The following is a 24929-nucleotide window of genomic DNA, read 5'->3' on the forward strand; positions in this document are numbered from 1 at the left end:
CAGATCTGAGTTCCTCATCAAGCACAAGACATGCAAGAATATGATTTTATTTTCATACGAGTTTAAAAGACATAACAATTCATGTCTCAGTGAGAGGAGCACCAAAATCTAGCCTAGGGGCTACATTCAAGTATTGTCCTCATGAAAGATAATGCCTGCAACCCTGGCTTCTCGTAATTCCACAGTCAACGAAGGCACAGAGTAATGTATTGCGCCCCACCTCCAGCATGCTAGAGAGACGGCAGTTAGCATGCTGTGCACCTGTTGATCTCTACCAAAGTCCAGTTGTTTGGAGGGAGATAATTGCCCGGATTAAATAGATTGCAGGGGCGCAGCTGGCAACCGATCCTCTTGTGATGCTCCCGATCCGCCTTTTTCTCCAGGGAGCTACACACGTAATCAAACAATCCGTGCTGGTGGCATCCATATTGGCAAACGGGAGACGGGGAAGCCAGTGATAAACTGCAGAACTTGCTCGCTACGACAAAAGTAACTGTTCTAATTCAAACTGAGATTTCTAAATGCTTGAGTACAAATGCAGAGCCAGGTTACATACATTTGACGGATGCAGAGAAAACAGTGTATGGACATATTGGTGCTGCCACTGATATACTGACCTCTGTACTCCACCTGCCCAGGACCAGAAGAAAACTTCAGAAACATAATAAGTGCACCTTTGAAGAAGGGACATAAAGCAAAATGTTGCCCCCGCCTGCAGAATCTAAGGCGGGCCCCCGAGTCTCCCATATAGTCATTGACCTTGACCTGAATGGGGTCCCCTTTGAGATTGCGGGGTCCCTGAAGGGGGGCTAGGGTGCAGGGGCTTGTGACATGCCCCTGCACTGAAGTCCCATCAGCACACACAATAGGTGGACAAAATACTTTAAGGAGACCATGCCCCGGATTTCTAAAGCCTTCGTGCTGTCAGAGAAGCGGCGGTGGGGACTATTCCTCCCTCTCTCTCCTATTTACTATTGCTACAGGAGTCATCCCAAACCAGCAGTGGGTTCTCTGCATATGAGGGTTATTATTTATTTATTTTTTATAGATTCGGTTCTGGGAAGCCCTCAACTTGATCAAGGCCATCTTGTACGGCCACCAGAGGGTACCAATTGTTCTCCATGTCCTAGCACTACGACGAGACAAAGACTTGCAGGTCTCATGCTGGGGGCAATGTGGAGGCCACAAATCCAGATATGAGCATTGGTAAAACCAACATATTCATGAAGGACCTACATAGTTCGATAGAGAGTTCTGCTGCTAGTCAGAGGCACACTCTGGGCTGGAACAATCCGATAAACATTCCAGTTAGCCCTATATATATATATTAGGGACAGGAATTAATCCAACATAATCACTGACCCAAAAACACTTTTCAAATATTTATTACATTCTTCCTAAATTACTTTTGATAATATACAATTCATACTTTATACACAAATTGTACCACCTTTTTCCTACTGCTTTTTTTTTAATATAATCCCATCCAAATTACACCTCATAGTCCTGTCACAAAATAACATGAAATGAAATTTAGATAGCACAGAAATTACGCCAAAACATGACAGGAAATACATTAAATCACAAAATACCACTCAATACCCTGCTTGTCATCTACTATCTTTCATTCATACTCAAACAACACACTAGCACACACCCATGTCATACTTTTCCCATGACTCTAGAGTAATCCTAAATGGCCCAACATGGAGACCACTTCTTTTAGTCATGTATAGCAAAATAAGCCATGAAGGATGTGTGGTCGCAAGGGTGTTGTCTTTGTTTTATGTCTTATGTGTGAAATGTTTCCATGTCATGAGTAAGGACCACTGAGGTGTGATTATTGTGTTAAGTAACGACGTGGGTAGCAGTGTGGTGGATGATGCAGTTGGAGAGATATATAAGCAGTTTTATGGTTTCCATGTGCTGGCAGCTCTGAGCAACTCTGCAAGTCCTTTATGGCATTTCTTATGACTGTATTCTGCTTAGCTGGATACTGCACTGTATGGTATGAAATGACATGGTCTGTCAATGTCTATTATTGTATGCAATGTCACTGCATGGAATGGGACGAACACCTTTCCATGGCTCCAGTGATAGCACGCAACTGCTTTAATAAAAATATAAAATTGCCTATTGGAAAGAAAGAAAATGCTTTTAAACATTAAATAAGTCAATGGATGCTGTGCTGCCCTGGAGGATATAAAATCAACGTTGTAGTAAAATTGCATTTGGAAAATGAACAAAGTGTATTTGCATGCTGAAAAAAAAAAAAAAATGCTTTTAAACATTGAAATAGTCTGTGAGCACAGTGCCACCCTGAAAGTTCTAAAGCAACGTTGTAGTAAAGATCGAAGTGTATTTAAATATTAAATAAGTCCATCACTGCAGTATCACCCGGAAGCTTTTAAACAATTAAGCAAGTCAATTGCTAGTGATAGCGCAAAAAGGAGGCACATTAAACAAAAACAAGCTGCGGCACGGATGTGGCTACAGTCAGAAAGGAGGCACAGCAGATAAAAACATGCAATCACATTAACTGCTTTAATAAAAAAGGAAAAATTGCAAGTTAAAAGAAAGAAAATGATTTCAAATATTGAATAAGCCTGTGTCTACAGTGTCACCCCAAAGGATATAAAAGCAATGTTGTAGTAAAGATTGCACTGGAAAACAAAGAAAATGCCTTTAAACATTAAATAAGTCAGTTGCTGCAGTAGCAGCATGTCCATGCCTACAGATTCAAAGTGCCTCAATTTGAATTCAAGCAGCAGAAGGACTCTAATAAAGATATCAATCAGTACTTGGTCCATGCTCCATTGAAGAGACAAACACACAAAGAGAAAAACTGAATAGAATGAGAATGCAACCTGGTTGTCCTGGATGGCCTATGCATACAGGAATGAAGTTCTCTCTACAGCTGAGCACTGCACTTCTTGGGGAGTGGTGGGGCAATGCAGAATGTTTGAGGGTGCAATGCATCTGCAAATATTTTAATTTTATGGGCAACACTTATTGGATGTGAGTGTGAGGCTTGGATTCTAAAACAACATTTCTTTTTTAACACTGTGTTCAACAATTGTTCTTCAACGATCTATATGCCGGCAGAATCAGTACAACTGAATGCTCCAGATCATTTACTAGACTGAACTTGCCCTCTAAGCAAAGAGCTGCATGAGTATTCTCAAATGGTATGGGATAGTTCTATTCCACTGCGCTTGTCACACTGGTCTATGGCACGGTCTAAGAATATGGAGCATCTTATCTGCTTCACAAAGTTCTTGGGCCAAACTGTGCAAGGTGAGTGCAATTGCACATGGATGGTGATTGACATTTCCATTGACCAGAGACCTTTACCATACTCGCCTGATCCAATATTCCATGACCTCTTTTTTAGTGACTTTACCCTAAGCACAGGGCCAATAAAAGACACCCATCAGAGAAGGGTCACCTCTTTCTAGGGGAGGAAGTTGAGAATATTTATTGGTCTGGGTTCTGAAAGCAGAGAATGGTAAAAGATTTGGCAGAATACTTTTGGGAAAGAGCAATTGGGCCTTGTGGTTTCCATTGACTAAAAAGCTGACCAGTACCTTCCAGTGCTGATAAACAAATACTGCCACAATCATGAAGAACTGGAATAATCTTCTTGACGGCACAAAACTGAAAAGAACATATTTACTTAAAGAGGTTTAATTTAGCAGAATCTACTGGACCTGCACATCGTCTGTACCTCGCTTTTTTATCTAGCGTTGCATGAATCCCTAATTTTAAACTATAAATAAATATATGTGATTTGTGCAAATCAAGCGAGGGAACCACCTTGAAAGCACCCAAATGGTACAGCAGGCTGTATGATTCAGTGGCATGCTCTCCTGACTTAAGCTGTCTCCGTGCTATGCCCCTGTAGAGCTTCTAGCTGATAAGGATTGTAGGATTTAAGACTCTAATATTCAGCAGCACAGCGGTGGATACTGTGATCAAGGGGGCTGTGCTTGAAGCGAATGACCGAGCCGAGCTCCAGAAAACAGGCTCTGGGCCAAGACAAACTAGATCAGGTTAAGAGAAGAAATTCTCTTGGATAAGGAAAGAAAAATTCCAGGCCAAGGAGAATAATGACCCCTCGTCTCCCCAGGGGCGACTGGCCCTAGCAGGCATCGGGCGTTTCCCCAGGATGCTGGAAGGGTGGGAGCCGGTTAGGCAAGGGTGGAGGCCGGTTTTCTAACTGGGGCCGGTTATGCCGCTGTGCTGCAGTATCGGTCCCCAGTAACACAAGCAGCAGTGCTTTGCACTTGCAAGGGGGGGGGGGGGGGGGGGGGGACTGAAAATTGCCAGGGCTGCTTAGGGTTCCCAGTCCGGCCCTGCTCGCCCCGGAAAGTAAATGGGCCCTTTCAATCTATAATGCAAGCTCTTCTGTCCCAAATACAGCATCCCAAGACGCAAAGAGCTACCTTCCCAGAAATGATTTCTCAACAAAAATGCAAACAGCTGACCCACCTCATGGAAGGGGTTTCAGAATACAACAACTTTTCCAAGCAAAATCTTCTCTTCTCCCCAGCATATCATCCAAAATCCTCAAAATGTAACAATTCTCACAAAGAAATTGGAGCAACAATGTAAATTGCTGCACCGTTTCAGAGGATGCCCAAAGCCCATCATGAAAACTGCTGCATCCCTGAAGGGAATGGCATCGCAACCCAACCTAACCCACCAAGCTAACTTCCTCAACCGAGGAAAGCGTCGCACGGCCCCTCCTTGTAGGAGTTCTTCGCACAAAAAAAACTCCTCTGCCCAAAAGCTAAAGGACGCCGAGTGTTAACAAAATAAAGTCGTTCCCATCGGCACACCATTTCAGGAAATGTTCTGACTCCTGTGCGTTAATACAACTGGCAGTTCCGCTAATTGGTCACAAAGGGTTAAACCGTGCAGTGAGATGACGCCGAACAGACGCGCAGTCCAGCGGGCACGTCCAAGCAGTCACCGAAGCCCCGGCAGCCCCGGCCCTTCCTCGGAGATGTCACCGGCGCTCAGGGTGAGCGACGGATGTGGAGCGTTCCAGCTGAACCCCGGGGGCCGGCGGGGGGATTAACAATCTGGGATCTATGCCAACCCCAACTCAGGGCCTTGAAAATAATTGGCTGGGTGGGGGCGGGGTGAAGGAGACTCCCTGTCTGCTGTAATCTGCTCAAGACAAAACATCCCCAACATTCATGCCGCCTCCACCCTTTCATGGCGCCCCTGTAATTCCTCTTCCACGGACCCCTGCTACCCTCCCAAATCCCCGCATGCTTTCGAACTACCTCAGAATTAATAACCGCTCAGTAACTCCTAGAGCTGCACAGCACCACCCTTCCCCACCACAACTGACCAACACCCTGAACCGCCCCACGCGACCCCCAGGGCCCGTTCCATCCAGCGCCTCGCGCGCGTCCAGCAGGCCGCAGCCAATCTTACAAAGATATGATGTAGGAACGAAATGGTGATGACTTTCTGGCACTGCGTGTCACTTTAGTCATTCCAGTAAAGCTTTATGTATTGTGAAGCCAAGGCCCCCCTTCTCCTTCACCCCAAACAGAAAATACAGGTCACCACCTCTTGTCCCCCAGGTGAATAGGAGTGTGGATCTCAATAGTGAAATGGGGGTGGTTGCACCCGGGCTCAGTGGCCCAGTGCTCCCCAATTATGGGTATCATTTAGCACCCATACAAAAGGGCAAGCTTGCATTAGGCCCTATTGCACCCTTGCTAAAATACTAGCAGCGAGCCTCTTCCTTTCTATCTCTGCACGTACATTTGCCATTAGGATCATGTGGCCCCCTCTCCCAAGCTGCAGAGAGCGCTCATCTGACCAGGCCGCCTACCTTGAATGCTGAGGTCTTCTCAGGACCCAATGCCTCCCTTACTTACAAATTTTACCTCAGAATATCTGGACGGGGGCAAATGATAGCCCTTCCCTTTCAGGATCTCCTGGAACCCAATGTACCGCAATCTTACAAGGATCTACAAGAGGAAATGGCACAACTTAACAGCAGGAATCTGCTATGAATCCTATGACACACCTCCTGGAACAGATATGATGGAAAAAACCTATGACCGCCTTAAGGGGAACTTCCTCCTTAAACTGATGGCTTCCCAATCTAAGAAGAAGGCTCCGCAATAACGTTCCCTTCCAACAACACCACACAAGGAGACTCACAAGGAACATTTCCTAAGCCTACACTCAGAGATCCATCGGAGAGACAGTGTATACGGCTTCTGTGACACACTCTGCCTGTAACGAATCTGCTATACACGTTTTTTTCTTCAAAGTTTAACTGTGGGGGTAAGATGAGGGGTGGCTTTGTATGAATGTTGTTACATTTGTATTTGCATTTTCTGAGGAAGGTAATTTATCAAGAAATGTTATATTTCAGTGTCTTTGGGGGGTCACAAACTCAGAGTGAAATACATTTGTAATTGAAGAAATACACAATTAAGGATGTCCAAATATATAAGCACCTAACAAGAAAGTATACTATAAAGGAATTGGCTACCCCATTGATCTCTCTCTCTCTTGTCCTTCTCTCTCTCCCACCCGCATGCTTCTCTCCTGTCCATGCCACCTCTGTGCTGCCTCGCACCCCAACCCCCACCACTAGGTTCCCCATTTGGTGTTTTTTGTTTTAAGATTGCATTAGTGCTACATCAACAAAGCGCATTAACACAATAGCAAATAGGCAAATTGTGTCTACTTTGTTTTAATCCATCTCAGATTGGTAAATAAAAAAAAATGCTTGCCTCATTTAGTAGGTGTGCATATCTCTGCTCGTGCATGCCTACAAAATGATGCGTCAGCTATGTCCTAGCGCTTTTCTTTGTTGACATTATTTTCAGCTGCGACGCTGTACAGTAACGCTAAAAAATATTTCCCAATCGAGTAGGTCTCGTAATCGCGACCTATTGGCTTTACCAACATTTGCTTTTTGGGGGTGAGGTGGCTGGGGCAGCTTTCCTCCCAACAGCCTGTTTTCTATTTGCAAATACGGCCTTCCGATCATATTTAAAGTCTGTCACTTCCTTTCTCCTCGGCTTTAAGCCCATCACCACCGTGTGGGTAGGAGTCGGCCAGTAATGTTTTAGTGCTGTGTTGCTTTATGGCTGTGAAACTGGTGTGGGTGCTGGAAAATTACAGCCAAATAATTTGCTTGCTGTGAGCGCTGTGAGACGAACAGGTTATGAAGGGGCTGGGGGCTCGCGTCCTGGGGGGGGGTCCTTCGAGGCACACCATGAGATGTATCTGGACCTGATGGCCTGGGGATGTACTCTGAGGCAAACAGTTGTGGGCTCAAAGGGACAACTGGAGGAGACTTTAAAAAAATGACTAGGGGGCGCACGGGTTGTTTGGGGAAAGAAGTGCCATGGAGGGGTTGATGAGAAGAGTGATGAGAAGAGTAATGCGAGAGATGATGGGAGCAAGCTGATGACGCAGGGGTGGGGAATAAGTGACTGACAAAAAGGTCAGTGGTGCAGACCCCTGTGTAATAATTCCCTTTGTCAGCATAAAACCCAACGACTTGAGCCCTGATGTCAAAAACAGTGTGTGTTTGTTTTTTACGGGGTTCCTCAGGGCAGCACAGCTGTTTCACCTTCATGTCGATGAAAGCCGCGAGAATCCAAGTGTACCGAGCACACAGGACGGGCCTGCACGGGTTTTCCGTGGCTGGCACCGTCGCCCCCGCTCGCGCAGGGTCTTGGCTCCTTGCCTCTGCCGCGCTCGTGACAGTGAAACCGGGGCGGGTTCTCTTCTGTCATCGCTTGCCAGCGCCGGGGCATTCCACACACACCCGAGCATGCAAGGACGTGTGACAAAATCAACTAGCACTAGCAAACAGTGTACCACAACTGCCAGGGCCCACTTACCGCTCACCCGAAGGGGTACAGAGCCTCAGGACCTCACACACCAATCAGAGGCCTCGGTACTCCAAGGCCCCCAAATACCAGCCACAGATGAGCCACTATAAAGTCTCACGGCTCCAACAGAGCAACCCAGGGCTAGGTAGCCTCTGGGCACCATAATAACTCTCAGGGCTTACACAGACCAGCCACACGGCTACTGTGCCTCAGGGCCTCTACAGCCAAGCAAGAGGCGCAGCGAGCCCTGTGCCCCCCACAGACTAACCAGAGGACTATGGAGTTTTGGGGGCACACACAGACCAATCACAGGCCTATGGAGCTTTGGGGCATACACAGACCAATCACAGGCTTTTGGAGCTTTGGGCCATCACATACAGACCAGAAACCGACAGACCAAGTCCCACAGAACAACCAGGACCTTATTTAACCTAAAACCCTACATAGCACTGACCCTCAGGTACACAGGGGTACATTATTTCAAAACCACGTTCCACGTGTCTTTATAAAAATTGCCACCAGGTGTTCATCCCTTATCACCTTGACAGGCCAGCCCATTATTTTGAGGACAACATGGTGAACTGTGTGCGCTGCAGGCCATACTCCAGCAGAGACAGGAAAACGCTCAGCAACAGTGGAGAGGTCCTGAGCTGCTCGGGCGGCAGCTGCTCAAAAAGATGGTATCCGGTTTTATGAAGCCCATGTCTCATAAAGTTCTCCAAGGGATCAATTTCAAGAACTGTGCCTGGCTGAGGATAGCCTCTGATCTGTGGCCTAGGAGAGGTTTTCAGGGTCTATAATTTACTTCCAACTTCTCTTGAGCGACCTTACATCCAACATGGTCTAAGGGCACTCTGCAAGAGTGGGGCTACCTCACTTCGACCACACCTCAAACTCCTTCTGCCCTCAGAAAAGCAGGAGTCCTTTACCTACTCCTCCTGGTGCCCTCTCGTCCCTGGAGTATCTTGCCTTATTTAATCCTATTAATTTATAGATTCCTGCAATGCTATTCTGGTGAAGTTCAAGAACCCTGGCTAGTCCCCTCTTATACAAAGACCCTAAATATGAGCTAAAGTGCATACCCGCAGCCACTAACGTAGCACCATCCATAGATCCACTAGAGGGGGAGTCTGCACCATGCACTTCCAATCACAGGCAGCTGGGGCTCAGAATAGGGGCCAATGGTGGGATACATATTAGCTCCGTACCCCCAGGAGGCATGCTAGCTCTCGACCTTTAGGAGGCATGCAAGTTCTGTACCCTCAGGAGCGTGCTCGTTCTGTACTCTCACACATGATCTCTCTGTTTTCCCTGGAGGCATGCTCGCTCTGTACCCCCAGGAGGCATGCTCCCTCTGTACCCCCAGGAGGCATGCTAGCTCTGTGCCCCCAGGAGGCATGCTAGCTCTGTACCCCCAGGAGGCATGTAGCTCTGTACCCCCAGGAGGCATGTAGCTCTGTACCCCCAGGAGGCATGTAGCTCTGTACTCCCAGGAGGCATGCTAGCTCTGTACCCACAGGAGGCATGCTAGCTCTGTAACTTTAGGAGGCATGCAAGTTCTGTACCCCCAGGAGCGTGCTCGTTCTGTATCCCCAGGAGGCATGCTCGCTCCGTACCACCTGGAGGCATGCTCGCTCCGTACCCCCTGGAGGCATGCTCGCTCCGTACCCCCTGGAGGCATGCTAGCTCCGTAACCCCCAGGAGGCATGCTAGCTCCGTAACCCCCAGGAGGCATGCTAGCTCCGTAACCCCCAGGAGGCATGCTAGCTCCGTAACCCCCAGGAGGCATGCTAGCTCCGTAACCCCCAGGAGGCATGCTCTCTCTGTACCCCCAGGCGGCACGCTAGCTCTGTACCTTTAGGAGGCATGCTAGCTCTGTACCCCCAGGAACGTGCTTGTTCTGTACCCCCAGGAGGCATGCTCTCACTCCATACCCCCTAGAGGTATGCTTTCTCTGTACCCCCAGGAGGCCTGCTCCCTCCGTACCCCCAGGAGGCCTGCTCGCTCCATACGCCCTGGAGGCATGCTCTTTCCGTACTCCCTGGAGGCATGCTCTCTCAGTACTCCCAGAAGACATGCTTTCTCTGTACCCCCTGGCGGCATGCTCTCTCTAGTACCCCAAAGAGGCATGCTCGCTCTGCACCCCTAGAAGGCATGCTTGCTCCTGGCTGAAGCCTCACAAAGGTTGACTGGCCAATCTCTTAGTTGCTTATTGCTGTATTTGGATGGTAAACGAGTACTAGTGAGGAGAAATATTTACCCAACAGGTGTCACCACGTGTACAAATGGTGTACAATGAAGTACTGCTATCAGAAAATGTGCTGCATGCATTACGACGCACAATCTGGCTTTCATTCACACATAATTTAGACATCCCTGTTGCATATTTTGGACCTCCCTTGCTGTGTAGTTCCAGTGACCCTGGCTGTTGCCTGACCCAGATCACATGAGAACAGAAGTTTAACGTATACTAGTTCTGTCTGCACCCTCGGTGTGGCCATTTACAAGATCATGTGGTAATACAGTACAACGCACACACGAGCTCCTTCTAAAACGGTGGGTTTATTTTGAGCATTCGAATATCTGAGCTGCATGCACTCCTCACTTGGGTTAGGAACAGCCACAGCCGGCCATGCCTAGAGCAACAGCCTTTTCACTATTGGGTTGATCCCGGCAGGCTTAGCATGGGAGACCGCTCCGGGAGGCGCAAGAGGCTTCTCTTCTTCTCTTATAATGTGGTCCAGCCAGAAAGATGTTAGGTCATGGGTACTCTCAAACATTTTTCAAGGGGCCACAAAGTTTGGTCTGTGATTTGACCGGGGGCCACACTGATGCCAGCAAGGTGGGTGCCAGGGGTCGGTGGTAAGGTGGGTGTAGGGGCAGCAAGTCATATAAATCTAGTGTGTGAATTGCACAGCATGAAGCCATACATTTCAGAATAATAGCGACTTCTCCACTTTACCAAATTGTGTGATCCTAGGAAAATGTATTTCACTTTCCCTGCTTTTTGCTCATTGTCGAATATGAGGACCTTGAAATACATGATTTTGGGATGTTTGCTGTGCAAAACCTTCTTGTGTTTGATTTAATAAACTATAATGTTCATGTATGATAGAAATCCTGGCCACCCAAAGAGTGCCCCAAAAAACTGGCCTGTCTCTTAGCTCACCATTGGCATTGTTGTCAGGATAGTAGGGAAGGGTAAATGTTTCAAAATTCTTGTTTGAAACAATCACTTTAAAAAAAAAAAATACTTCTCAGTGCACTCAATGATATAATCTGGTGTACTAAAGTAAAAGAGTTCTGCGTGTTAATGATATACAATATTGAATACTGAAATATGAATTTTTAACATACTTGATCATGCTTTTACATTTTTGCTGCAAATATATCTTTAAAAATGAAGGTGTTTCTAAAGTTAAGTTGCACAGTACACCCAAGTTATTTCCTTTCTTTAACTTCAATTCGCCTTAAATAAGTGTTTACCTGTTTATTTTACATCTTTTTAGTGTTAGTGCTGAGACAAGTAAACAGTAGCCCAGTGCTGTTGTTAACCAGGGGGACCCACGTAAAGATCAGGAGGGCCGCATGCGGCCCCTGGGCCGTACTCCGAGTATCACTGTGTTATGCGGTACTAGAAAACTCAACTTTTCTCAAGTTGGCTGTACCTGGGTGCAGGCCTCCTCATGGTGGACTCTAATTGGTGCCCTCCCAGGAGTGGACGCGGCTACTTTGAGCTGTCACGGCTACTTTCGAGCTGTCACGCGCACCGTGAACATGAGCTGTGTAAAGTGCCTGTCAGTGGCCACATTTCATTAAATAGGAGACCAGAACAACAACACTGCAGCACAAAAGATGTGCAGCACACAGCAGCTTTAGAGAAATATTTATCCCAGACCACGCTAATGAGGAGGAATAAAATAACATGCAGTGAAGCGACTCTAAACCAGCAAGAATTCACCTTAAAACCTTTAGTGGAACCTGCTGGCCAGGCATTTGCCTGGTCAACCCTCTGCTGTCTTCAGATGTGTTTGCTCTACTATACAGGTTCTCCTTGTTAGAATCCTGCATAGCACAAAACCACAAAAGAGCACATCCCAAAATGTAAACACGTTGGACCCAGACAAATCAGAAAATGCACTGTCAAACTCAGTTTTTTTTTTTAGCATTGCCAATGCTTATTTTGTGCCAGCCGTGATTATCGTAAAATAAATTAATTGTTTGGGTTGCTGCCAGGCCCTCATCAATCTAAAAAAAAAAGAACTTTGGCTAAAAGCAAACAGTTTTTTATTCTCAAAAAGCACACACTGACATAGTGGTCCTTGGCACAGAGGGAACTACTTTGTGTGTGGATGTGCTCCTCGTGAAAGGGCCGAATGCCATCATTCACAGTGTAGTTAGCGAATCGCAGAAGTGGGCTGACCCACTGCCCCCGCTTTGCACACTGTCATGGGCAGAAGAAAATAATGAATGACACAATAACAGACTAATAGATGCAGAGGGTTTGCTGAAAGTCCCTATAGATAAGGGTTTACACATATAATTTTAGCAAAACCAAAACGTCTTGGCTAATGCCACACCTAAAAATGTATGATTCGTTCCTAGGTTGTGCAAAGCATCTCACTAAACAAGGTAAGCAGCATGCAAAAACTGCACCTAAAGTATTCGTAAACCAAGAACCACTAAATAAAAATAAACCTAAACATCCTCAAAATAACCCCTAAAAACCAGAAACCAAGGATTAGAGCTCATCACCTTCAAAACATCCCGAGGATACGAAGAACAAAAACAGAGCTCAGACTCCTTCAGAACGAACCCAAATCAATAACCAGGATCCAAAGCACCTTAAACGCCATCCAACCTTGAATTCAGGTACAATAAACTCACTCAGAAGGTAAACACCAGGTATTGAAGCACAAACACGGATCAAATGCATCAAACTACCCCATTCAGATACTAAACGCTCTACGTTCACACTCGAACTTGACCACCCACCACCAGGATAAGCGAAAGGCTGGACCACGGGTGTACAAGCACAGAGGATGACACCCATCGCCACATCAAGAAAGGACCGCAAGGAGTGACAGGCCATCCTTTCCACCTCCATCTCCAAAACCGAAACAGCTAAGTATGGTACACATCTGCCTCTTCTAACAATCATTCATTTCGTGTTTTTCACTCCTCGTCTCTGTCTCCCCTCTGCACCATTGCCCCTTCGCTCTATCTTCTGCTTTCGTATCCCAGTCTGCTTCCAACTCTTCACCTCTTATCTTGCTGTTTTTTCTTAGTGTCTCCTGCTGCACCTCAATGCTCTCCAAACTTTACCTCTTCTTTTTATCTCTCCTCCCTTTATCATTTTTCTCAGTCTCTCCTTTGCTCGCTCCCTCCCTCTCTCCATCATTGCCCCCTCAGTCACACCTCTTCTCGTTCCCGGCCTTTCCCCCTTTCATGTCTCTCACTCTTTCGTCTCTATTCTTCGATTTTTCTTCCTCCCTCAATTTATGCAGCTCCTTTATGTCTCTCCTCTCCAGATGTTTTGTCTCTCAGTTGTTGTTGCCCCCGCTTCATTTCCCCCCTAAACGTACTCCCCTTCGCATCCTTTCCCTGCCCCAGTATCGCTCCCTCCATTCTACTCCCCGCCTTCTCCAATCTCTGGCCGCCCTTCTGCTGCACATCTCTCCTTCTTTACAGTTTTAGGTTTCTGTCTGTGTTCCTTGTTTCCGAAATGTTTAGGCGGACTGGAAGCAGTCCTTGACTGGACAAGCTGAAGATGGCTGCAGCTGGAGGCAGGATACAAGATAGAGCAGAAACTGAAAGAAAGTCTACAAGTGCTACAAAGTATAAACATAAACGCTGCACTGCTTTCGTTTGCACTGCTACAACGCAAACCTTGCTTAAGAGGCACTCCTTTCAATTTTGAGACGAGTGTGTTCAATATGTGAATGCGATAATCTTGCAAATATTGATGGCTTTCTCTGACCCTGTAGCATGCGAGGAATACCAATATTTCTTCTAGGATGACCACCTCATTCAAGGGCCTTGCGCACTTTGTGTTCAGTCATGCCCTTTTGTGTGGTCTCTGGGTGTTTTAGTCTTGTTTTGCTCTCACTGAACTACTTCGACTAACACCTAAAATCAATGATTTATAGGTGAAAAATTCAGGCCTGGAAACAGTGTTGATAATGACACGGATTGAGGTGGTCACCCCAATTGCTTCATTTGTGCCCTTTTTGTTGAGACCTGAGCTGCACACTTGCAGTTCTGAAATGCACTGATGCCAGAGGAATATAAAATCACAACACCCAGTGACTTTACAGGGTTGATCCCTTGTCCAACCCGTAGCCCTTCAACTGCATCCTCTTCGCAAAGCACCGTTAATTTCCTGGAAATGCAGTTTTTTTCTTACCTACTGAGACCAGGAATAGCAAGAGCAGTGAAAGCAGGGCATATTAGGGATAGCAGGTGCTAGCCCTTTCTAGACATATTTGACAACTCCTCGAGAGTAGCCACGATCATGAATGTAGTAATAATAGGTATTGGGCAGTGAAACACATTATAACAGGTATGTTATCAGCACTTTTCTGACGACCTACACCAACGGTGCCATCGAGGACATAGCATGTGATTCCAGGCCAGTAAAGACCAGCTGATGAAGTTCCTGTACTTTTGAAAAGCAGCATCTTGGAATAATAATAGGAAACAATTCTCCACCTGGTAATCCCAGAGGAAGGACAGAGAGACTGATGATTTATAGCAGATAAACTAGAGTTCCTTGTTGAAAAGTAAAAAAAAAAGTGCAGAGACCTTTAAAATAAGATATGAAATGGTTCCAACACATGAGACCAACACCTGACACAGATTAGATGTTGGAAAGTTTAGGTAAACCCTTTTCCAGCCTGCCACTGTGTTTTGAATCAACTGAAAAGTGGGAGGGGATACTTGAGACCATCCCAAAAAGAGTAATTTCAGTTGAGCTATTAGGTCATGACCGTAATGACATCCAGAGTTCCTCAACTGGATCACTGGGTCCAAGGAAGAATAGTCTGTCTTTCCCATGGCCATAGAAAAGTAATTAAAAAAAAAACTGCAAATCGTAGTCTGGCTTAACATAGAACTACCTTTCAGTCATCAAATCACAATTGTCTCAAGGAACATAAATTATCAACTTGATGCTACTTCTGCCGAAAAAGCCGTCACATCAAACTAACAGTGGCAGACTTAGTTCCTCAGCTAGATCACGGCCATCTAGACTTAGTTGGGACTCCAAAAGATTAATTTCGTGAGCACCAAAGATGATAAAGTCAGGCAGCAACAATCTGTTTGAAACTGAAGAGGTCAGACCTTGAACCTAAGGGGGTCTGAACACATCACCCCATTCATAAAAGACCTCTCTTTGTCTTCCATTGGAACAAAGGATCAAATGCAAAATACTACACAGCCAAGTCCTTTCTCCTGGAAATGCAAAATCGATCCCCCATGCCAAATTTAACCTAAAGATGCCTTGAGGTAGAGCTATCAGAGTCCAAGGACCTCAAATCCGGAAAACCCTGAATCTCACGTGAGATGTCAACCCAGTCTGCCTCCATTCAAGAAATCTCTGAATAATTGCATTTCCAAAGTGGCTTTTTTCATCAACAAAGTTAGTTCTGAGATCCTCTCCCTTGTTAGAAGTGACAGAGGCCCTATAACCACAGCTACGATATCCAAGATTCTAGGTAACCCATCGTCTTCGTAACTTAGAGCGTTTCCCTCCCACCTAAAAGTCAGCAATCATCCAGAGGTATCCTTTTTTAAATCCAAATATCTTTTCAAGCACTGCAAAATGGAACAAGTTGACAAGCCAGCTCTATATAAATAAATCTAATAAATAAAATTAAGTTTTCCTTATAAGGTGGAACTGGAAGGGAAGAGCAGATTTTCAGGTATTATAATTGAAAGGTTTTGGTAGTTTCAGTATCTACTTTTGCTACTGTTTGTATCTGGTTTTGGGAAATCTTGTATCCAGTTTTGTTGTTTCTTCTCTCCTTAAGACATGTCACGCTAAGATATACCTGTGTTGACACACTGATTTATAAGAACGGAATGATTGTCTGTTTACAATTCAAAGACTATAAAAGATAACGCAGGACCTTGCGGTGCCAGAAATGAAGGACTTTATAATAGAATCATTAAAAAACGATCAGGGTTTGTGAGAAGCAACGGAAACCATGTAAGTCCAACCCCACAGGAACAAATGCATTTTGAAAGATGCTGCTAACGATATCAAAACCAACAATGAGGAATGCTGCAGAGCATTAATAAGGAAAGGTCAACACATATTAATACCATTGAATTCTTTTGGTGGATCACTAGGGATATCAAAAGTAGCAGGCTATGTGGTATTGCCAAGGTCTAAAATGGGACAGGAACTTACCCAGAAGATACTGTTCAAGGATTTTATTTAAAAGTATATCATTGAGTAAGGAGGATCCTGCTGGTCTGTGCAGATGACCAACAAGAGAGAGACCCTGATCCCTGGAATCCATAGATTCCCGGGTACAAATTATCAGCAGAGGCAATCTCCGCTGCATCTTACTATTGGATAACAACAGAATAGGGCACTTACTCTAGAGATGGACAGGGGCATGCTGAAGTCTTTCCCGCCCTGCAGCCTGAAACCCCATGGAGCAGGGCCATCCAGGGTCACCTTGTATGACTCCATGTCCAACCGTGCCTGGAAGACAAAGAAACATATTAAATGGAGTCACATGCATTAGGCAAACGCTTGGCCTCTCTGGTGCGTGGGGCAATGAGTCACAAACAGCCATGGTAATTTCAACAAATCTTTAAAGACAACACAGGGAATAAGTTACACACACACAATAACACAGAAACCTGCAAACTGAGACAAATGCCAAGATCCTCAGAAAGTAAACGAGAGGAAGTTGTCCATTCCCTGGAGCCATTGTTTGGTCCCTCCCAAGAAGGTACACCTCGAGAAAATGTCAGGGCCTTATACACTGTTGGAGTAAAACAGTAGACTCCCATATACAAAGGGGAGTGAGTTACACGCGGTGACAAAAACTAGGCCCCAAAGAAACACACAAGAAACTGTGACACATAGTGAAGCAAATATCAGGGCCCATACCTGACATACACCAAGGTGAAATTCAGGATGCTTGAGAGTCGCACTCGGGGAAAAATACCTGGTATCTCAGACACAAACAAGTCAATTCAACATTTTCTACACATCTTTAAGAGACAGCAGGTCTCTCAGACACACAGGCAGGTGAACAAAGAGTCTCTCAAGGTTTACACACCTCTCTCGAGAACTGTCAGTGCCTTTGTATGCTGATGAATAATGGACGCTCCCAATCCGCCCTGAGCTGTCTTTGACACTCACCTATGTTTCTCTGCTGTTATTATAATTGAGGGGTGTAGTAAATGGTTTAGTAGATTCCGAGGAAGTGCTGCGTGCCGAGAAGCACGTGGTAGTGACTATGGGTTGCATTTATGATAGTGTCAACAGGAATTTGTGTTCTACATGGCACAGCGCTAGCTGCCTTGCAGGAGACACTGAGGATGCTGCTCGCGAACATATGCTAGCACCTTATGTAGGGGAGCTTTCCTTTGGGATTAGATAGAGAGGCTCCTTTGTTGGATTCATCTGACAGTGAAGGCTACAATAACAAAAACTATATTTATGAGGAAGTAATTGAGAAGAACACAGTATTTTGTGGAGGCAATTATGAGGAACCAATTATGACAATTTCCAGAACGAAGAAGACCATCGCCAGAAATTGAGGACTCATTATTGAAATAAAAAATTTTTAAAAAACGAAAAAATATATCCCTACCTTCACAAAAAAATATATTTAAAAAAATCTATGTTTACAAGCACAATATTTGAATTCTTAACTGGGAACTGAAACAGTGATGGTGGCGGTTCTCTTAATATTAGTTGATGTTTTAATTTTAACATTTTGTTTTAATTAAAATATCAGTAATCATGTTAAATATTATTTAGACTTGATCTGGAACTGAAAGTAATACACAATACCTTTCTCATTTTGAAAGTAAGCAATTTACGTGTTTTTTCATCTTTACCATCAAATTGTGAATGAACAGTATTCGATATTATTTGTGAGTGGGCTTTAAAAATATTTTAAAAAATCAACTTTGGGTAATCACTTTTTGCAAGAACCTAGCTGTACAGCAGTCATCAGACCAGCATGCACTGGCCTCCTAAAAGAGGAGTCTGGGGAAGGAGCCTTTCCTCATCTTACCAAGTGAACTTGAGGAAGCAAGGTGAATCACTTGTAGCATTTGACTGTCATTCCTTGATTTCTTTGAGGGGCAATTAGAGATGGCTGTAGTAGGGCTGCATATATTTGAGGTAAATAAACATTATAGATACTTGTATGCAAACGCAGAGGTTTGACTGATTTTGTGATCTGACCTTTAGGACTTATGATTACCCAGTCACCAATCTGGTTCGCGAAGCACACCCGTGGGACAAGGCCATATTATAGTAAGACGCAGGAACGAAATACAAACCCCTCATCAACCCATGTCACTTACTCCACCCTTGCACTGTCTCTGGGGTGAAAAACGAAAGACCATCAACACACAGAAAAAAACTTATAGAATTGCGCAATCCCACTACCCATCAGTTACAGTACCAGTGCCTTCTAACATAGAGAAGGTAGGAGGAAGGAGTAATTTCACCCACTCAAACACACAACTTTCATGAACTCACTCGAATAGCCATACAGAAATCCTATTAACTTAATCCACTACTACAAACTGGAACACATGCTTGACACAGTTTCATCAGAAGACAAGACTTAAACAACAAACAATATGCAACAATAATTAACAACTACTGTTACTAGACACTATCGTGGGCTCTAAAGTAGGGTGCTTCCTGCAATAAAGCGCTTCGGCGTCTGTCAAGGTGGTAAAAGCTATATAAATTCAATTACAAATACAATACACTAGGTTGAGTTACGACACAAGGTGCACATCACTCAAGTGACAAAAAGAAGAGCAACTCACCAGTGGTGAACTCTGAGGCACACGAGACATGGACAGCACAAGACAGAAGAAACCAACCCCTTCTCAGCAGGAGACTGGAAGACACAACACAACACAATGACAGTGGCACCACACAGAATTAGCACCCCAGCCCCCGAGAGAGGCTGGCATCCTGTGAGTCGAGTCCAACACACTGATATTGACACTCGCACGTTACAGCACCACCTCGGGGCGCTATAAGGTATGTGTGATAGTCCCAGCTCAGCTATCATGAATGCAGCAGGCGCCGTGGCACCGGGGCTGTGGCTGGCTCACTCTTCCCGATTATTGCGGTTATGGGGCCCAGGGGCGTGGGGAGCCCAGTGCACCCTTAAAATGACTGCTACTTCCTATCTTCCTAAGAGAGTGGTATTTCCTTCCCTTGTCTACCTTGTGGCCGAAGGGACGCTGTGCCACTGACAGGCAGGCGCGAGGACACCCGTCGAGAGAGGGGCGGACGGGCATCCCTAGGGGTATTCACCAGGACGGCTACTGGAAATCTGAAGACCAGGGGAAAGGGCAACTGGGCGACTGTGGAAAAGTCACAACCAAATAAGTAAATGCAAGTGTGGCTGACGCTGCCCCGAGAATAACGATTACAGGATACGTATGGGCACCATAGGTTAAGACCAGATAGATGCTGCCCTTCGTCGGTGTATACATGATGTCCAACAAATATAGACGGGAAATGCCTGCGTGGTCAGATGTTCACAGTGCATGTATGTTGATTCTCGCCCGCAGCACGCCATTGGAGTGTATAGTAATGACAAGGCATGTGTACATGACGTTAACTCTTGAGTGGACATGCACCCTAGCAAGCTTCACATAGGGGCTGGGGCGAGGGGCAACGAGGGCGCTCCGCTCCCGGCCATACACAAACACAGCGACCGACCGGTGTCTTTGAGGAGGCAGGCGCCTGTGCCAAGGTTTGTCAGTTCCTCCCCCCACCCCAGGCGGAGGAAACAGGAAATGACAACCGCAAGCCCTAAACCCCCTCCAGGAGTTCTGCCCAAGACAAGGCACCGCCTCCGGGTACAGGGCTTGCACTGCCCGTTTGACATAGCTCTCAGCCCCCTCAGCGCCCCGGCTCCCCTCTAACACACACAGTCCCCGTGCCCCATCCATATGACAAATGACGGCGGGTGCTGGGGCGACAAAGTTAACAAACTTCTGAAAGTTTGCCTGGAACCTCCAATACCAACATGCCCCCCCAACCGGCCTCAATCAGTCATCCCTCATACACTAACTGAAAACAGTCCCTCATACTGGCAGCCTCCCTCACCCGCTGACTGCGGCATCAGCAGTGCCACAAGCTTTCGCACTCTGCCAAAGTTGCCTTTTCCCTCTCGCAGCGGTGCCACCCTCCCCCAGCAGCCCCCTTCTACCTATAACTCCTTGCTCCCCGCCCCCTAACTCATCCCCATATTCGCCGGGTCTTGAGCTCACGCGAGCTCGCCGGCAACGTACCTGATCTTCTGCTGCAGAGCACACGAAGTGCCGGCGGAGGGAGCGGTGCCTCGCTCCAGAACCAGGAGACTATATAAGGAGTGTAAGGAGAGCCGGCCCGGCTGCAGCCAAGAGAGGCGGGGGGCACACGTCAGCATAGGGTAAACATTCCCCGCACCCGCATTACCAGAGAGGGCCGGGAAGAGAGTAGGAAACGGGAGGAAGGGGAATGGGACAGAGGGAGGAACTGGAAGGCCATCGAGGAGAAGTGGGCGGGGGAGGGGCTAATGTGTGCGCGTTGGGGTAGGAGGGTGTAGAGGAGGACGGAAGGTGAACTGATAAAGGAGGTGGGAGAAGTGAAGGAACATTTGATGGGGAAAGGGTGAGACGGGAAAAGGGAGGGAATGCCAAAAAGAGGACACATGGGGCAGAAGGAAAAGGCAGGGGAGAGGAAATGGGGTGGAGGAAGCTGGGGGAGGAAGTGGAGCAGCAATTAACCTGTTCACGCGTCCTTGCACTTTGAAGCTACTTTGACCGGCTTGCTCCCATTTCCTTTATTTCCATTCATCTCATTCCTCTAGAGCCGAGCCTGTGTCTGGGGACAGTTCGCCGAGTCCCTGTCACTCTGACCCTCTTCCTAGAACGGTGACCTTCCCAGGAGACTTTGGTTTTTTTAACTCCTTCCCTTCCCTCTAAGGAAGAAATAACAAGGTCACCCCTGGGAAGCACTTCCTGTTTTCCCTGTCTCTCACTGAGGCACGTGCCAGGCTGCTGCAGAACCCGCCCATGGAGAGGTTACGTTGGTGACATTAATGGTTTCTTCTTTTTGACTCATGTTGGTTGGACTACCCTGCTTTAAGGGGTTCCGGTCACCCAGCCTGCAGGCCGGGGTGGGGATAGGGTGAGGGAGGTCCTGCTGGCCTCTTATTCCATGGGATAGTCTCCCTTGGATGGGTTGGGGTGCCCTCATTCCACCTGACCTTATAGCTCAGGTTGACCGGGGACTAGTGTCAGTCCTCTTCTATGCAGAAGCTGCATTTCATTGCCTCTGATGCCCGATGATACACTCAACTCTCAGTGGTGCACCGAAGGCAAACCAGTACTCTTTATACGCTTCCCAACACCGTTGACCTCCGTTCTTTGATGGTGATTACGGTGAATGTGGAAATGTTCCTCAAGGGTGGATTTCCATTAGGATTGGCAGGCTCTTCAGAGAATTTAGAGGAACCATCAACTTCTTGCTTTCTTTGTTTTTTTTTTAGCTTGATCAGCCTTGGATTAAGTCCTTGGTTCCTTCTTGGGATTGGCCTCCTGTGTAAGGCCCTGCAGCACGTTTCTTTTGAACGCATAGATGATTCTTCCCTTTAAAGGTGTTTGTCAAGGATGTGTTCTTGGTGGCTATGAAGGATGGATAAAAGCATGGGATACTTGAGCCTTTCCTTCCATCTCATTTATTTTCTGGCTCCTCCTGGAGGGTCCGGTTTTGCATCAAGTCTAAGGTTCTGTCTCACTTTCACTTTTGTCAGAACTCTATTCTCGCTGCTTGTATCCTCCCTCCTCACTGGAAATTCATAGAAGTTGGATTAGCCACCAGTCTCTACCTGCACCGCTCAGCTAATTTGCAGTGTTCAGATGGTCTCTTTGTTACTTTTGGGTGTCAGCACCATGGTCATGACCCTTTGCATTACTCTTCTGCTGGATTAGGACAGCTATTTCGCTGGCCTATGGATGGTCTGTGAATCCTCTCCACATTTCTGAGCGAGGTTGTTTCACAAGGGATGCTGCTTCCTCTTGGGCAATGCCTAGGGGTGTTTTAGGGTTGATATATGCTAGTGTGGTATTTGGGCATCTCCTGGAGCATTTATTAACCGTTACACGGCCCACGTCCTAAATTGTGCTATGCTTTTGGATCTGCTGTACTGGCAAGGTTGATTGATGATTCTTCTTAATTCTGTAATTGATTCAAGTGTGAAATCTCTTAGCATATCTATGTTTTGAATCAACATCTTTCTTACTGATTGGTATGTCTTCATAGATTAGGACCTGAATTAGGAAGTGGATCAGTGTAGTTATTCACCGATTACTTACCTGCAAGGGTCACTATACTAATCCTACTCTTCCGACATATACGAGTTCACAGAAACCTCCACTGTTTAAGTCTGGCATGGAGACCGCTTTAGCTGTTTTGCCTACCTTGCATGCTCAAATTAATAATTAAAATGCACACACATGTATATACATATCTAGAGGGGTTTTGGGGCAACCCCTTCATTAATTAATTTGTTCAACGCTCATTCACATTTTCTTCTAACCACCACAGTATGCAACATGGGCCAGTCCATTTGAGCTATGGGTTCTCTTGCACCTTGAGTGAGAATATTTTCCCTGATCACATGCTCACCCACCTAAAAAGAATTGCTGCTGAACCTAAACATTAATTTCTCTGCTAATGTTTTCTTTTCATTCTTTATCGTTTTTATGGTCATCCTTGTGTGTTTGAACTATATTTTCTGTTTACAGTAATACAAAGTCAATAGTATACCATTTCTCTGCATCAGTAAGAATCATGTTTTCCTTTGATATGCATTAAACATGAAAATAGTTTCTGTATTTCTTTTTTATACACGTCTGCTGGGAAGAACCATCACTGTTGTATTAAAATGATATGCCATGCTTTTTTTCTTCTACATTTACAATTTTTATTGCAAGCCTATGGCCACCAAGTTTATGTGGCATGTTTTCTTTTTTTATATTTGAAACATATTCTTGCAATAAAACAGTTGCACCAGTTTGTTGAGGCTAGACCTATTGGCTTTGCCTCTTCTTGTTTACAGATTGGGCCCACTTGGAAATGTATGATTTCAACCAGAGTAGTACAATGCCATAATTTTCAAAGCTTTCTTTTAGCCTTCTATAGGAATATTTCATGGTACACCATGTCGATGTCTGAGGATTAAAAGGCAGTTTTCATTTACAAGGCATCAACAATCACTTCTATACACTGCACCAATGGCTCAGCAGCGCAACATTGTAATGGAATTTATCATTGCTGTGTTTTTTTCCTTTCCAATTTGCTTCATTATCCTGGGCTCAAAGTGGAATCCAACCCCTATGAATCACTTTAGTCATTAATAATTTTTGTGAAATGAATGGTAGGGGATAAGTCTTATATGTGATTTTCTTTTACATAATGCACTTAAAGATATTTGTAAACCTACCATTTCCAAGGTTTGGATAGGTCTGATTTAGTTAATTTTTGCACAACCTATGCTTCGTTGTCGATCACTTCGGAAGCTTATCAGATAGGCCTACTAAACTTGTTACTTAGAAATGGAAATCTCCCTGTTTCCTCAGCAACGTGAAAGCACAATTGATAGGAATGGTGGCAATGACCTTCAGACAGGGCAATACACATCTACAAAACGATTCCAGAAGTAGTTTGAAGGCTTCAGAAAACCTTTAGATGCGCAATTCACACTTCACATTAACAAGGCTATTTGTAAAGCTCTGCAAAATTATCCCAGGTTAGCAATTCACCTAGCAGCTCCAGGTGGAAGAAATGATCAACAGCCTTCTTGAAGAGGACATAATTGAACCATGAGTGGATCCAACTCAGTGGATGTCACCAATAGTGGCGATCCCTAAGAAAGGCATGCCAAACATATGCATCTGCGTAGACATATGATTGCTCAATGTGGCAAGTGGAAGAGAAAGACACCCAGAACCACATATTTATTTTAATGACCAGTTACTTAAAGTATCTTAAAGTAGTCTCTACCTAGGGCTGCTAGGTGAAGTAGCTCTCATACTTTGGAAATTGAATGTGCACAAAGTATACCACCACCTTGAGTCTGAACCACAATCACACTTTATCTCCAACTGCTCAACCAATATTAGGCTGTGACGCTGTGTGGCATCTAGTCTGCCACTGACATTTTCTAAAAGATGATAGGAATAATAATTTTCTCAGTTTCAGGTAACTTTAAATACACTAATGGCCTGCAAATATTTGGGAAGAAAAAATCATAACGTAAGTATGTACAGAAAGAAGGATTCACGCTAAGTGTGAGTTAAATAAACAAGAATTTAAATTATTTTATCACATGTTCATGAAAGAAGGTTTAAACCCAAGTTTTGGTACTCACAGGGGCATCACTGTCAAAGGACGCGCATGACACAGTCATTTTCAGGCATGGCTACTTTTCTTCATATAGTAAGGATTTTGACGTTAAGATTGCACCACTGAATGAACTCAAACACAGCTGAGAGTATTTAAGTAGTCATGTGAGTAACCAGTGGTCTTTCAGACAATAAAAGACAATGTAGCCTCTATCAAACTGAGGTCACAATTGATGCTATACCAGTGGTGTTAGCTGCCATCCTAGTTCATCTCAACCACAATGATAATCCATTTGTGAGTCACATCATATGCCAGCTAAAGTATGATGGATGTGTAACATGCACACTCGCAGCCCTTAAAAGAAAGACTAGCTATTGTATGGCTTGCCTATCCCACCACACATGCCCACATGGACAGGGTTTCAT

At 45.4% G+C, this 24929-nt stretch overlaps 1 protein-coding gene across 1 annotated transcript in view; it reads right to left on the bottom strand.

Moving 5' to 3' along the window:
• The window catches only part of PDLIM7 (PDZ and LIM domain 7), a 111628-nt gene extending 90955 nt beyond the window's left edge, over window positions 1-20673 (bottom strand). Inside the window, exons 1-3 of the mRNA XM_069201692.1 lie at window positions 20406-20673; window positions 18921-18994; window positions 16489-16596 (exon numbers count right to left, since the gene is read on the bottom strand). Coding sequence (XP_069057793.1) covers window positions 16489-16596; window positions 18921-18950 — 138 coding nt within the window. The 5' untranslated portion in view covers window positions 18951-18994; window positions 20406-20673. The remainder of the gene's footprint in view (window positions 1-16488; window positions 16597-18920; window positions 18995-20405) is intronic.
• Window positions 20674-24929: the final 4256 nt, after the last annotated feature.

Source organism: Pleurodeles waltl, chromosome 7 (assembly GCF_031143425.1).
Source record: "Pleurodeles waltl isolate 20211129_DDA chromosome 7, aPleWal1.hap1.20221129, whole genome shotgun sequence".
Lineage (NCBI taxonomy): Eukaryota > Metazoa > Chordata > Amphibia > Caudata > Salamandridae > Pleurodeles > Pleurodeles waltl.